The sequence below is a fragment of the Hippocampus guttulatus genome, chromosome 13 (assembly GCF_054856545.1).
Source record: "Hippocampus guttulatus isolate MCC_2025c chromosome 13, RoL_Hgut_1.0, whole genome shotgun sequence".
Classification (NCBI taxonomy): Eukaryota; Metazoa; Chordata; class Actinopteri; order Syngnathiformes; family Syngnathidae; genus Hippocampus; species Hippocampus guttulatus.
Window position 1 is genome coordinate 74,108 of NC_141273.1, and position 14,470 is coordinate 88,577.

A 14,470-nucleotide genomic window follows, 5' to 3' on the forward strand; every position below is an offset into this window, starting at 1 on the left:
TGAGCCGGGGGTCGGAGGGCACCTCGCCGCCGGGCCCCGCCAAGGTGGTGTGGAAGTTGAGCACCGTGTCCGCCAGGAAGACGGCGTCCGGCGCGCTGGCCGGCGCCAACATTTATGACACCGATGTTGGACGAAGAACGAAAATGCCCCCCCCCCCCCAAATAAAAGAAAAAAGTGGCGGCAGTCCACCGCGTCCAAACGGTACAGTGCACAATATAAGCCTGGAAGAGCAACATTTGACGCTCTTATATTTGATTGTGAATGACAAGTCAGCCTCGTGCGGACTGCCCGAGCACGAAAATGACAGATGTGCGACTCACTGACACTCACGGTTGTCGTGAAAAAAAAAAAAACAAAACGACAAGTGGACCGTCTTCCCTGGCGCCAGCAACTTTGAATTCGACGTTCGGCGCGTGAAAGGGAGACGCGGACTCACCGCTGGAGCTTCTGACGGCGTTCTCCGGAAAAGTGTTCTGCGGCGCCACCGGACCTCGCTTGCCGCCGGCCATGCTGGCGTCCTCCGCTCGCGGTCCTTCTCGCTGCGGTGCTGCCCGGCAGCCTTCCCGGCGTCCGAGTTCGTGTGGACGCGCGCATCATCAATAAGAGAGGGGGGCGGGGGGAGGAGCGAGCGAGCAGGTGACCTCCCGCTTGGCTCTCTGGCGACATCAAGAGGCCGACGCGAGCCAACCGAAGGGAAGCGGTAAAACGGAGACGACGAGATGAAGACCAAAGAGAGAGAGGACTCAAAGGAGGGAAACAAGATGAGGCTACTCGAGGAGTGAAGGCCGCGACGACTCCACGTGCCGGCGTGAGTTGCGGGCGCCCTCGGGTGGACCAAACGGGTAGCGCACTTGGCATCCCCAACTCATCAAGGCACGAGTGGCTCCCGATTGAAGCGCCGCGGGGGGAGGGCAAAGAAAACATCGCCCGTGTGCAAGGGGAGAAACTTTAGAAACTAAATTCACAATCAAAAAAATCTCGACAACCCCCCCCCCCACCCAAAAATGTCCAAAACAATACAATACTGTAATTACAAAATCATGCAAATCAATCAAAAAGAGAAAGGGGACAAAGTCAAGCCCCTCCCCTCATTTCAGACACTCCCCTTGCAACACGTTGCCCCTCCCCCCCAACAAAACCGTGTTGATAGCGAACGATGAAAAGCAAGATTGGAAAAACGGTTCAATACGGCAAATGATTCAGCAGTCAACTCTGACCGAGTGCCGCGCTAACTTAGTGGCACAACTCATCAAGATTTTGCCACGAAAGCAACTTCGCCAACTTGAAAACGTGTCCCGTTTTGTTCCTTTGGGGAGGCGGGCTCCCTCCCGCGGCACCCAACGGAATCCCTCAAATCCCGCCCGACCCGAACACCGACGCTCGCCGTCTTCCGTCGCGCAAAGTCAGCGAGCGGCCGCTGGCGTCGGTCGCGCGCAACTCGGATCCGCCGGTCAAAGATGGCGATTCGCCTCGGCGGCGATCTTGGTTAGCACGCGGCCGCGGCGAGTCCTCGCAGCTCGCTAGCGTGCGAAGGGAAGCGCGAGCCGGTCGGCGACGAGAGGCCACAAAGGCGCGAGCAGACGCGAGTGGGACGAGAGCAAGAAGGGCCCGTTCCTCTACAAGGGCACGGGCGCTTTTCTCACAAGAAGCGCTCGAGCGAGGTCCAAGGACACGGAGGCGCGCAAAGTGCGCCAAACGCAACAAAGGCCCAAATGTTTGGCTTTGTTTGAAGTGCCGCCCCACGCCAGTCATTTTCTTTCTTTTTTTTTTTTATTGTTATCGTTTCGTTTTTTTTTTCCCGTCCGTTTGTAATAATATCAGTTGAAGGGAAAAAGAAAAAAAATATTTACAGTGTTGAAAGCATGAAAACAGACGTGATGATGAATCTATTGGAAAGTAATCGCACAAACACAAGGAAAAAAAAAAAACTGAAGAAAAAGAAAAACAATTGAAGTGACCGGCGGCGGCGTTCCCGATCCAAAGCGCAGACGCCGCCGGCCGGACTTTAGCGGGGTGGGGGAGGGGTTGAATCTTAGGGGGGCGTTTAGGGCCGACGCGAGGGCGCGCGGGGCATCGCGAGGAGCGTTAAGTGGGGATGACGCCGTCGCTCCGTAGGCCTCGCTTGAGCTCCAAGTCCTCCAGCTTCTTCCACAGCTCCTCGCGCTCCTTCTCCTTCTTCTTCTCCCTGCGGCGCAACAAATTGCAACGTCACGACGCTAATCCGCGCGTCGGCGCTCGGCTTCGGAGCGGGCGAACGCGACATCTTTTGCGTCTCGTCGCGCGCTTTGCGCGTCCTCCCCGCTTCAATCGATGCGGAGGGAGGCCGGCGTGAAAACGCGGACGCGCCCCCGTGACGACAAACTGTCACTTTGCGTCCCGTCAAAGGAAGCCGTCGCGGCTCCCTTCGACACGATGGCTCTCGTAGCTTTGGATGACTCGGTTTCTTTGAGAGCAATCCATAAAAAAATGAGAAAAGTGACGGCTTCCCGCCCACCCGAATCCCAGGCGGGGACTTTCAAGGAGAAGGCTCATCGCCCGCACCGCGTTTCTTACCGCTGGCGGTCCGACTTGTACGTGGCGGTGAGTTCGTCGAACAAAGTACTGTTCATCTCCATGAAGGCCTTCAGCACGTTGTACACCAGCGCCACGATAGCCCTGAGGAACACCGCACGGCGGTCAACGGCGGGAGTCTCCAGATGCCCGCGGCGCAAACGCAACCATCGCTACGCCCGGCCGGGCGTGACGAGGCGGCGTCCCGGCGCGCATATCCGCTCGAAAACCGTGGCGCCGCGCGGGCGTGCCAAAGTCCGGCCCTCGGGGGCCGCCGCGCCGCGCCGCGCGGCTCGGGGGCCGTCGTCGGGCTTCCGCGGAGCCGCTCTTTCGAATCGGGCGAGGTTGCGGAGGGAGAGCTCCCAAAGACGCGGGCGAGCGGCGCTCCGGGACCGGAATTTGGCACCCCCGGCCTTGGCCGGCGTTGGGCGGAAAAAGGCTCCGCGGCCGCCGTTTGCCCGGCGACCGCGCACTCGGTGACGGAGGAGGACGCGGTCTTCCGCTCGTTAGCGTTTACGACAAGTTAGCGAGCAACCGAGAAAAGAGGAGCGTCGGCCGAGGCGCGCTTGGCTCACGGGTTCCAGTGCTCTTTGGAGATGCGGTAGAGGCTGGCAAACATGATGGGCAGGATGACGCTGGAGTTCTCCTCAATCAGGCTCATGATGTACTCGTTGTTCCAGTAGTAGAGCGCCCGCTCGGCCACCTGCGCGAGCGCGGCACAAAGAGCGGCGCCGTCACAACTCCGAGCGCGCCGTCGTCCGCGTCCCCGACGGCGGCGGCGGCGGCGGCAGACCTGGAAGTGCGGGCTGGACACGCATCTGGAAATCTGTTTGAAGAGCGGCTCCTGGATCTTGACGAACTGGGTGGGCTCGATCACGTCCAGGATCTCCTCCAGCTCGCCCAGAAACATCACCTGGCGCGGGGCGGGCAAAGGCCTCAAGCAACGACGGCGGCGGCGGCAACGACAAAGAGCGAGAGGAGAAGCGGCTCACCTCTTTTTGACTGCAAGTTTTGGGCCAGAACTTGAGTAATCCTCGGATGACCTGAACAAATGGCACAATTCCGTCAGAGTCGGCAGCCCGACGCGTCAGGAACAAGCGTCCGCGGAATCCGCAACCAGTGAGGTGCGCGCGGCGCCGAGCGCTAGTCTTGCTTCGCGTTCATCAGGTCTCGCGGGGGGGGGGGGGGGGGTATGGGTGTGCAAGGGAGGCGTGACGGCGTGTTCAACCAGCTCGTGCTCAACATCGACAATCCCGCGATTCAAGGCAGTAGCGGCAGCTCATGACGCAAGTCCAAAGCTAACGGCTGGCATTGGGGATTCGGAACCCATCGCCCGCCCCCCTCCCATTAAGAAAAAACACGACATTTGCAAACATCCGATTTGACTTTGGAAAGCCGATTTGGATGGGTGTCAATTGGGCGCCGTACTCACCGGTTCCGTTAATGTGGGGTCTTTCTCGAGGAACTGTACAATGCAATACGCCAACTGCACAAAGGAAAGGAGAAGAGCGCTCGAGTCGCAACCCGGAAGACGAGGGCGGCCGGCGGCGGTCGTGGGCGCCTACCTGCGCGTGGAAGAGCGACAGGCTGCGGACCGTGTGGAGCGGGATCAACACTTTGACCAGAAACTGTTTATGCTCCGCCTTCAGCGGCAGGGCGAAACCATTGATTATACTGCGCACAAAACAAAGCGCCGTTAATTTGGCCGATGAAATGCAAAGATGATCGGGTGGCCCGTTGAAGACGCGTCAGCACGAGGCACGCCGGAGAAAGACCGCCACATTTGAACTCATTCAAGGGCCGCCCTTTTCCGACAGCACAAACTGCCACTTGTGACGACGGGGCCGCTCTCGTCTGACTAGAAACCCAAAACCGGACCGGACCTTCTTTCCGTCCTTTCCTAGTTGGCGGTATCGTCCACGTACCTGCCCAGGATCTCCAGCAATTCCGCCACCCCGTTGAAGTGCTCCGTCTCATAAACAAAACTGCGGCGGGGGACAGAAAAGAAAAAGGCAGGCTTCAAACGCCAACAACATTTCCCACGCAAAAGTCATCAAGTGCGACGCAAAAGCCAGCGCTGACCGTAGAAAAATATTATTGATCTGTTTTCGTATAAAAGCCCTCAGTCCCAGGAATTTGCCGTAGATTCTATGCAGAACCGTCTTCAGGTAGTCTCGCTCCCGAGGGTCCTCGCTGTCGAACAGCTCCAGGAGCTGGGGGGGCAAAGGCAAAGGTGGAAAGCTAAACCAACGGTGGCCGTTCTTTGCAAGAAAAAGGATGCCGAGCCTTTGCAATTTCTGCAACCGTCATCCACGTCACAACGGTCGACAAACACGAACACCGCGCAAACAACTCCGGCTTCTCCGGTTGTCGTTTGGTTTTTTCAACGCCCCGCGTCAACGTTGAAAAAGTAAAAAAAGTACGCGAGGATGCGTGCGAGCGTGAAGGTGTGCGGGCGCACCTGCAGGACAAACTTCTGGTCTATGTACTTTTTGGCAACGCTGGGCTGGAACTCCTGACTTTCCAAGAAGCGAATGAAGAACTCGTACACCAACTGAGGACAAGGACGACAACGCCAACGGCCGTCAGCGGGAGAGAAACGGCGGCTCACCTGTAAGCGCTCACCTGTAAGTGAGGCCAGGAGGCCTCCAGCGTGGGCTCGTCCTCTTCGGGGTCAAACTCGTTGCCGTCGCTCGGCGGGAGGGTGCGGAAAATGTTGTGAGACACCTGAAGCCGAACGGGGAACGGCGTGAGGCCCTCGAGCGCGGACGGGGCGGCGGCGGCGGCGCACTCACCATCTTGACCACTTCGGGGTAGGCCTGCTCCGTCAGGTAGCCGCGGCTGACGGTGACGTAGTCCACCAGCTCGTTGAGCGTGGAGCGCTTGTACTCCTTCATTTTCAGGTCCGACAGCGTGTCCATGAAGTCGAAGACGGTGCAGCACTGCTGCAGCTTCTTCAGGAACAGCTCCGGCTGCTCCGGGGCCGGCACGTCTGCGCGCCGCCGCCCGTGGCCCGTCGACAAAGCCGCCGGTCAGTCAGAGCGCGCCAAAGCATCGTCCCGTCGCCGTTCCCGAGCCCAACATTTATGCCATCGTCGCTCGTCGCTCCGAAACCCACTCGGGTGCGGATTCCGACCGCGACGGTGCAAACTAATCGCGGGCTCGTCGCGATTCGTACAATGCCATACGGAAACGGGGGGGGGGGGGGGCGCGTCTTCATCGCTCAACTTTCCTGATATACGCCGACAGAAAAGCGAAAGCTTACTCATCTCATCACGCGAGCTAACGTGCGGGTAAAAGTGAGAAGAGAGGGAAAAATCACAGATGACGATCAAAATAATTGTGAGTTGCAGCCCAAGACAAAGCACGACCTTTTCTTTCTCGTTTTCAAAAAGCGAAGCGGTCGGGGGGTCGTGAGAAACGGTAAATGTCAACAAAGGGCCGTCGGGTCTTTTCTACGTCGGGTGCTCAAAGCGCAGGCGTCAGGCGCCACCGGGGCTCGAGGACGCGTCGACGGGACCGATGCCCCGAGCCCCCGGTTGCCACGGAGACCGTGCCGCAAGCGAATCAAGTCGAGCAAAATCCTTGGATGGATTTCGATAGTTTGGGAAGGAGTGAACGGTGCGCTTCCAAGGATTTGCAAGGGTGCGAGCCAAAGAGCCTTGCCGGATTGACGTCGGACTTGCGGCGGCGCCGCAGCAAATGTCAAGAGCGCACAAAAAAACAAACACAAAAAAAAAAACAGTTCTCCCTCCCGTCGAGACGGCAGCCGCGAGCGAGGAAGCGTCTCGGGGCCGTTTGAAGGTTTACGAGCGACGGGCTAACTTTAACTTCGCCCGACACCCACCTCCAGCCCCGACGCCGTCGCTCCTTCGCCGGAAAGGAAACGCGCGGGCGAGCGCGGCCGACGCGTCTCGCCGGGCCTCGTTTGTAGCAAGCGTCGCCGCTGGGAAAATGTAAAGCCACACCCCGCGGCTCGGGTTTCTCCCGGGGCGGGGGAGATCGGCGGGCGGCGGGCTCCGGGGGTCAAACGGGGCGGGCGTCTCGCCGGGGCTATTTTTGAGGGCCTCGGTTTGAACCCGATGACCAGGAAGCTCGGACGCGAGGCCGCCCCAAACGGGCGCCGCCGTCCTTCCACTTGCGCGCTTCGATGGAGCCGCCGGCAAAGGGACCTCTCCATAGAGTGGACGACGCTCCGCAACGTCTCGACGCAGCGCGATTCCTAGATGAGAGTTTTCGGGGGGGGGGCGGGCAGGGGGAGCGAGCTGCCGAGCTCCCGGCCGGGCGGGATCAATTGCACCCGTGTCGACGTTTGAAGACGAGTTCCGGAAAAGAGAAGCGCGCCACTTTTGGGGCAAAGTCGGTGACGTGCGCCGGGAGTGGATTTGCAAAAGCCACGTGTTGCGAGGGAAGCCCTTTCCGGCTTGGAACGGCGGCGCCGCCTCCGCAAGAGACTTTTTGGGGTTGACAAAGGCGGTCGTCGTCATCATGCTTTTTCATTTGAGTTCCAGCAACGCCAAAGTGCACCTGGGACCCGTTTGGGGGACTTTGGCTGCAACTTCCGAATCCATTTGCGGAAATGGACTTTTGGGAAGATTGCGAACGCGACGAGATCGGGCCCCCCGATTGGAGCGCTTCAAATAATCAGCCAAAGGGCCATTCGCGGAGCCCGCCCGCTTACGGCTCTTTGTCACGCTAATCGTATCACATCCCGTCCGTCTATGACGCACATATACGCATGATGTATCGATATCAAATGAGAAGGTGATTTCTATTGGGCTGCCGTTGGGGCGAGCAAATCCTCATTCTTACAGGCAATGCAGAAGTCAGCGATGCAACTTGTCACGTTTGTATGAAAAATAAATCGATACTATTTGCAAAAAGGGGAAAGGCGCGAAAAAGGTCGCAACGTTGCCGTTTCTTATCTCATCCGATTCCTCGACGATCACGAGCATCCCGCGTCGCATCCCTAAGCTCGCAGCGGTGCGAGGAGACGGCCCAGCGAGCAAACGCGGGCCCGCATACGTGCGGCGGCGGCTTACCTTTGAGCAGCGGCAACGGCGTGAGCTCGATGGGTTTGCCCTGAGAGCGGAACTGGGACGAGCTCTGCGAGCGCTTCTGCTTGGCCTTCCTGACAGACTTGCGGGAAAATCCGTCCACTTTGTCCACGGATGGAGGCGCGGTGGCTGCCGAGGACATAGCCCTGCTGGGGGAAACGAGGGCCGCGCACGTCACTCGCATGCGCTTACGGCACGCGCGCAGACAAACACCGCGACGACGACATATAGGACGACGCATCCTCTTGTCGCGCAGGCGTGGCCCGCCTCAAACCCAAACCGCCGAGTCATCCGACACGATGGCCCAACGGTCGCAACCGTGAAAGCTCTCCGGGAAGTCCAGAATCAAGGCCCGCGGGGCGCGAGGAGCTTCAAAAGGGACCGGAACCTCACCCGAGGTCAACGGGCGCCAAGACGTGCCGACCCGTCGCGGCCGCCGCGCGGTCATGGCGTCGCCGCTTCAAACGGGTCGGCCGCGCCCGGCCCGTTGCGACGTCCGCTGTCGGGAAGCAAACGGCAAAGGCGGCAGACGGAACCGCTGAGAAGCTTTGCATTCGCGCTCAGTGTATCGCTAGCAAATCGTCCGCTCTCCCTCATTCCCGCACTCGCAAACAACAGCGACGCCTTCAAGAACGAAGAACGAGCCTAGCGTGGGCCGGCGGCGGCGGCTCGGGGCCGATTGTCGCGCCCGAGCGTCACAACGAGCGGACCGGTTGCGATTGGTGAGCTTGGCGGGAGCGGCGCGAGCCCATTCGAGATGACAACAGCACTGGGGGTCAGTCCGAGGAACGCTCGACTCGACTCGACTCGACTCGAGGGTATTTCTCGAGCACTTTCAAACGGCCGTCGCTGCGTACAAAGTGCAACTAGCACATATACAACAAGAAAGCGCCAAAAGAGTCAAGCTGAGATCAAGTCTGTTCTGTGTTGTGTTTATGATTTGACTTGATGTCAACTGTTTTGTTCCAGCTGCAGCTGTTGTGAAAGCGCTCGATCGATCGGCATGTTTTGTATTGTAAGTCACTTGTACGAGGCGCCCCGTCAGTTCCGGGCGCGACGTCGACCAACGAGAGCACCGGTGGATTTATCCCGTGAGCCGATTGGCTGCGCATCATGGCGGCCTCACCCGGCAGCTTCTCTTGTCGCATCTTATCACGTAGTCGATCGTCTCGGATACGATAGCTTCGTGTTGTGTTGGCAATCGTGGGGTAGTTTTTTTTTTTGTTTGTTTGTTTGACCTCAAACTTCTTTTGATTAGTTACGCCGCGCTCAAAGCCCTCGCTGCCGACAAAGCGGCATGCGAGTCCACTTGTTTTTTGGGACGCGTTCACGAGGATGCAGAGGACGCGCAGACGAAGGCTCAAGCGACAGCCGAAACGGTCAGCTGGGTAACAGCTTTTTTATTTTCTTCATTTAAAAAAAAAAAAATCCGGTCGTCTTGATGCGCTTGAAATAGGTTGAAAAGGAGACAAGCTGAAGGGCATAGCGCGAGCCATCGCCGTGTTTTTCTCCAACGGAAAGAGCCGAGCGGCATCGTCGGCGCCTCCGGCACAAGAGTCTCCGGGTGAAGCTCGAGCCCGCGCGAGTCAAGCGAGAGCCGCCTTCTACGCCTCTCTCGGGGGACTGTCTGTCCGAGGTTTGAGACCATTAAAGTCAAAATGTTGACAAAACGGTTGCCGGTTTTGTCTCGGATATGTCGAGCATGAAGACTGCTCAAGATCAATTCAAGGGGTTCTTCTTGCATGTGAAAGAAATGATCTGGGACTGGATCGTTCAAAGAAGCTTCCCGTGCACCAAATGAGGTCAAAACGTGGACCGTGAATGCGCAACGCACGCCCGGGGAGTCTATTTCTCTCTGAAAAAGTCACCGACGTCGGGGGCGGTCCGGAAGGTAGCCCCCGCAAACGGGGTCCCCGGATCGGCACGTTCGGATCAAGTCAGGCGGCGTCGCCGAGGAGGACGGCGCGCGTGACATCACCTTCAATCTGGGATTAGCCGGCAAGGCGCCTAGCTGACGTCTTCCCAATCAAAGATCCAAACATAGCGGCCGCCCCGAGCGCCGCTAATCGGCGCACGATGCGCGTCGCCGCGGCAACGGCGGGCCGCCACGCGCCGTTCCCCTTTCCCGCCCGCCCTCGTCTGCCGCTCGGGAAAAACAAAGTGGCCCTCGTCGATACAAACAAGATGCTGACTCATCAAAGACCGCCAATGATGTGGCGACGACGGCGGCGGCGGCCATTTTGCCGCCCGTTCCAAAACACCCCGCGGGAGCCGACGGACGAGCCCCCGTCGGCTGGCGCGCACAAACGGGTCCCTCCCCGATCGTCCCGCTCGAGGCCACCGCGTCGTCCGCCTCACCTGGGCGGCGGAGGGGCGGCGCCCTCCCCGTGTACGACCATCCGTCCCTCGCTGTCTCCCCGCCCAAATCGAGCGCGGCCACCGCGACAAGCGCGACACGGCAGAAGGAAGAAGAGCTAGACGGAGAGGACCGGCGCGGGACGATGCGGGAGCCTTCGCCTCCTCGGCCTCTTACATAAGCAGCCTGACGACATCCGCGCAAGCTCGCTGCCGGCGGGAGGGGGGAGGAGGAGGAGGAGGGGCCGGGGAGGGATTACGCCGGGAGAGGAAGGGAGGGGAGGAGGCTCGTCCGTGTACGGAACGGCGCGAGGAAGGACAGAAAGGAAGGAGAGCGAGCGCAAGCGACGGGACCGAGCGAAGGAAGAGCAAGGGCCGCTCCAACGGGAAGTCGACGGGCACGCCGCACGCACAAATTCAAACGACGGCTGCAACTAACGCCGATTGGAAGAACCGATTGGGAGGAGTCATCGATGAATCGCACAACCGGGGGGGAAATCACTAACTTCCATCCCAGAATGCATTTTTCCCCCCATTATTGTTGAATTTCTCACTTTTTTTTTTTAATCAACAAACCCGATGAAAATAGTTTTCTAATTTCCATGTCGGGCTGCTTCAACTCATTTTTTCCCGATTGTGTGACATATGGGTTCAAAGAAAATCCATTTTCCCTCTCGGCTTGGCAACTGCCAATGAATTTGATCATCAATTCATCTGCATTTTTCTGGATTCATTTACGGATCGCATCAAAACCTTTCCTTCTTGGACCCCCCCCCCCCCCCCCCCCTTGACTTCAGCGTCACGGCTTGCCGCTCAAAAGCGACACGGCGCCTTCAGACTGCGCTCGCAAGGTCGGGAACGCGCGAGGATGGCTGCGGCGCAGTGGGCCACGGTGGTCCTCTGGCTTCCATCCAGATGTTGTCGCCAGAGATCGGGAGAAGCCCACATCCAAACGGCGCTTCCGGATTGCCCGTTCCCGGGCGAACTCGTTTTTTTAAACGCAGGTTCTCCGGCAGCCTGGTTTTCACCTCGTTTTGCGAGTGACAACGCCGCCAAAGGCACGCTGGCCATTCAGCCGCATGCGACGCTAAAGAAGAAAACTTATTTTAGGACCTTGAACGTTTGGACTAAAGGGACATTTGCACTTCATTGTGGACATTTTGGGGACTCGTGTGACATTTGAGTCGAAGGCCCCGACTGACTGCGTGACCGTTTGACGAGTGAGCGCGGCGCAGTTCCGAGCTCCGAAGCGGAGATTTGGAGCACAACGGCCTGTTTTGACCGACAATTGGAGAACGGGTACACGTACGGCAAGTTTGAAGAACAGCAAAATGCCCTCGTTTCAAATTTGCAGATTTTTCCGGCCACTGAAAAAAAGCGCCGTGATGACCCCCCGCCTTCTTTGCATCTTAACTCACTCTGTCCGTGGCAGCCATTTTTAGGCCCACCTTGACTGGAACATTTGAAAAATCATAGAAACAAACAAGCACCGGGGATTGAATGTCTACATGGCCGCCCGCGACGCACGCCCACCGCGCTGATAAGCGGGCAGCAGTTAGTCATAAACGGCAAAGACCGCAGAGACTTTGAATGTTCAACTCACGTCGCCGGGCTGCTCCTCTGCCGACGCTCCAAAAGTCAAGCACACACCTTGACGCGGCGCCGCACACGGGAAATAGTCCCTTGGAGCGACGGTAGGCCACTGCTGTCGTATACAGACTGCCTCAGCGGCAGGCCTGTCGCCACAACATATTTTTCCATTTGCTCAAAGAATCGATGCTCGCGATCAATGCCATCCTGGTCGTGATTTCCTCGAGACCGGACAAAAGTGGCCTTCATGAGAAAGCGTTCCTTAAGACAGCAGAGGCCCCGCAATCGAGCCCTGTGGAACACCACACGACAGTGGGGCAGTTTGTGACTCGGAGTGAGTACGGTACTACTTGCCGACTCTGCGGTTAGGGCGTGAGCCGGTAAGCTAACTGTTTACAACGCGGATTCAGGTGGCAGTCTTCAAATGTATTTTGGCTATCCGGCTTGATCAAAATATCAGAGGATCGTTTCCTTCAAAATGTACCGAAAATGATGTAAAATCTCAGGGTGCCAATCGCCGTTGATGGACAGGTATCGGCCGGACACACACATGTCGCAATATCGGCATCGTAGGCCGACACGTGTGGTTCGCCGAGTTTGCTAGCGGTAGCCAGGCCTTATAATGTGATTATCCGTTTGGCTTTAAATATATGAAAAGATCTTCCCGTTCAAACTTTTTAGTTATTTGTGGGACGCACTCACTCGCCGAGCCGCGCTCTTCCTTGTGCACTTCGAGTGGCGACGTAAGCGCCGCGTTCCATCTGTCGCGTGAAGCACCTCGGCGCGTCCTCTCACCGCGACTGAAATTCTCAAAAGAGTAAGTACATGAGTTGCGACACTCGGAGCCCTCTGACAAAACTTCTCATTCTTCAAATCCATAAGCGCAGTTGTCTGACACACTTTGACAATCGAGTACAGTATTCCTTCTACTTTGTTTTGGCGTTTAGTCGGCTTTCCAATCATAAGATAAGATGAGAAAACCTTTATTTGTCTCACAAAGGAGAAATTCCTAATTTACAGCAGCAAACTTATGAAAAGGAGAAGTAGAAGTACAAAACGTATCGAAATAAATATCAAATATAAGCATATTAAAATGGGCGAGTGGGGGAGAGTCCAGGTTTTCGGGTCTGTCTATTCATATTCAATAGCCTGATAGCAGTCGGCAGGAACGAGCGGGAGGAAGATTAGGAAACCCCGATTCAACCCTCCCCGCACCCCCCAAAAATAAATCGACTGCATCAAAACGGCGGCATGAAATTGGTGCATTTTCACATCTTTTCCAGAGTCTTTCGGTGGCGGTGGCAGGCGCGTGTTCTGGAAGTGTGTTCTGCTCTTGGCTTTTGAGGGATGACATGAGATTCTTGCCTCACGACGTCTGCTTTGGGACGGCCGGTGAACACCATTTTACGGTTTGTATTGGCATTATTTGCGGCGCTCTGCACGCACCGTGCGCCCAAAACGGTTGCGTGCATGGCTGACTTTTATCCTGTCACGTGTGGGCTCTGTCAGGGGTAAACAGTTTTCTTCGAAGATTGCTATCTCTTCTCTGTGTGTGCCAGGCCTGACTGCCAGAAGACATATTCCCAACGTCCCCTGGCTGCAATCTTCGATCGGTTTACTTTGACTAGTAATACTCAAGCTGCTTGCCAGGCCAAGCGCTCAACTCGCAACCATTTGCTTCGACAAGAACAAAATGTGTCAATGACGTCCCTTGCAACTGAAACAAAGGCTTCCGGAGTGAAAAGTGTTGACGAAGGACGGTGTTCTGTATACGCTTGCACGTTTCCGCTCCAAAATCGGCAATTGTTGTCGTCGAGTTTTCCACATGGATGAGCGGATTGCAGCCGCGTTCTTTTCGGCTCTTTCCGGCCCCTATCGGGCCTGCCGATGCTCCAACCCTCCAAATTTGACAGCTAGCACTTAGCCACTGAGCACGGTTAGCCTCCCGTTTAGCCGCTTGACAGACCCGGCCTCCGTCGGCCACGAGCGAGTCGCTTTCCACGCGCGGACAAGACCTCCCCGTGGCGCCGGGAAGCTTCGACCACTAACGGTGACAGCAAACGTCATCCGAGTTGAAATTCTGCTGCTTTCTGGCAGCTAGGCTAAGCGAATCTGAGCAGTTAGGTGCTTAGCTGGCTAGCTAGCCAGCCGTCATCAAGCTAGCACGCCGTGTTCCCCGGCCAAGAAAAAGACAACAACATGAAAATACGGACGAACACATGAAATACAAATCAAGTCATTGAGGTTCTGCGGAGCCGAAACACTTTACCTGGGCGGGTTCGGACGGTCACCCATCATCCCAGACGTAAAAACCGAAGCGGAGCTAATGCTGCTAGCGATAGCTGACACACTGACGGAGGGTGTGTGGGGGGGGGCGACTCAAGCCCAGGCTGGACGCGCCGTCCCGAGTCCTGACAAGCCGCTGTTAGCTCCACTGGGGGGCGAAGGTGGTGGTAGTGGTGTGGAGGGGGAGGAGAAGGAGGGGAGGTACTTTACCTTGATCCTCTGCGCTTCGCAACGGAGACGGCGGCGAGGAGTTATCCTATGTTTGGGAATCTAGCGGGTGGGGGGGCGGCTAAATTGCGGGGCTACCTCCAGCTCGATGCGAGCAGCCTTTCCCAAGCGTTGGAAGAGGAATGAGGCAGCTTGTCGGCCTGCGACGGCGGTTCTCCTTCCGAGCGAATAGCCCCCTCAAAGTGCCATGAAGAATATTGCTTTTACATTCCTCGTCCTTCCGATGATGATTATGGTCGTGGTGGGGTTATTCCAACTCCCGCTCCTGCTGCTGACGCTCACGTCCGGCTGCGGGTGTTCTTCTTCTCTGGAGTCGCAATCCTGGTTGCTTGCTTGCCTGCCTGCCTGCCTGCCTGCCTGCCTGCCTGCCTGCTATTGCTCCGCACCTATTGTCAACACCAGCG

General features: G+C 57.4%; 1 protein-coding gene across 12 annotated transcripts; it reads right to left on the reverse strand.

The window, feature by feature from the left end:
* Positions 1-1,748: 1,748 nt before the first annotated feature.
* Positions 1,749-14,422, reverse strand: LOC147195570 (serine/threonine-protein phosphatase 2A 56 kDa regulatory subunit epsilon isoform). 12 transcript variants are annotated; one of them, XM_086126611.1, is made up of 14 exons: positions 14,145-14,422; positions 13,822-13,986; positions 7,593-7,756; positions 5,346-5,542; positions 5,176-5,277; positions 5,012-5,104; positions 4,633-4,763; positions 4,476-4,535; positions 4,116-4,224; positions 3,983-4,036; positions 3,543-3,593; positions 3,126-3,463; positions 2,554-2,655; positions 1,749-2,185 (listed from the first exon to the last, which is right to left on the reverse strand). In XM_086126611.1, the coding sequence occupies exons 2-14, from the start codon at positions 13,848-13,850 to the stop codon at positions 2,086-2,088; spliced, it is 1,530 nt and encodes a 509-aa protein (XP_085982737.1). In that variant the 5' UTR covers positions 13,851-13,986; positions 14,145-14,422; the 3' UTR covers positions 1,749-2,085. The 12 variants fall into 12 exon arrangements, with proteins under 12 accessions (XP_085982737.1, XP_085982744.1, XP_085982743.1 ...); XM_086126618.1 differs by lacking the exons at positions 13,822-13,986; positions 14,145-14,422 and adding an exon at positions 9,966-10,725 and having other exon boundaries at positions 3,126-3,253; positions 3,344-3,463; positions 7,593-7,753; XM_086126617.1 differs by lacking the exons at positions 13,822-13,986; positions 14,145-14,422 and adding an exon at positions 9,966-10,725 and having other exon boundaries at positions 3,126-3,253; positions 3,344-3,463.
* Positions 14,423-14,470: the final 48 nt, after the last annotated feature.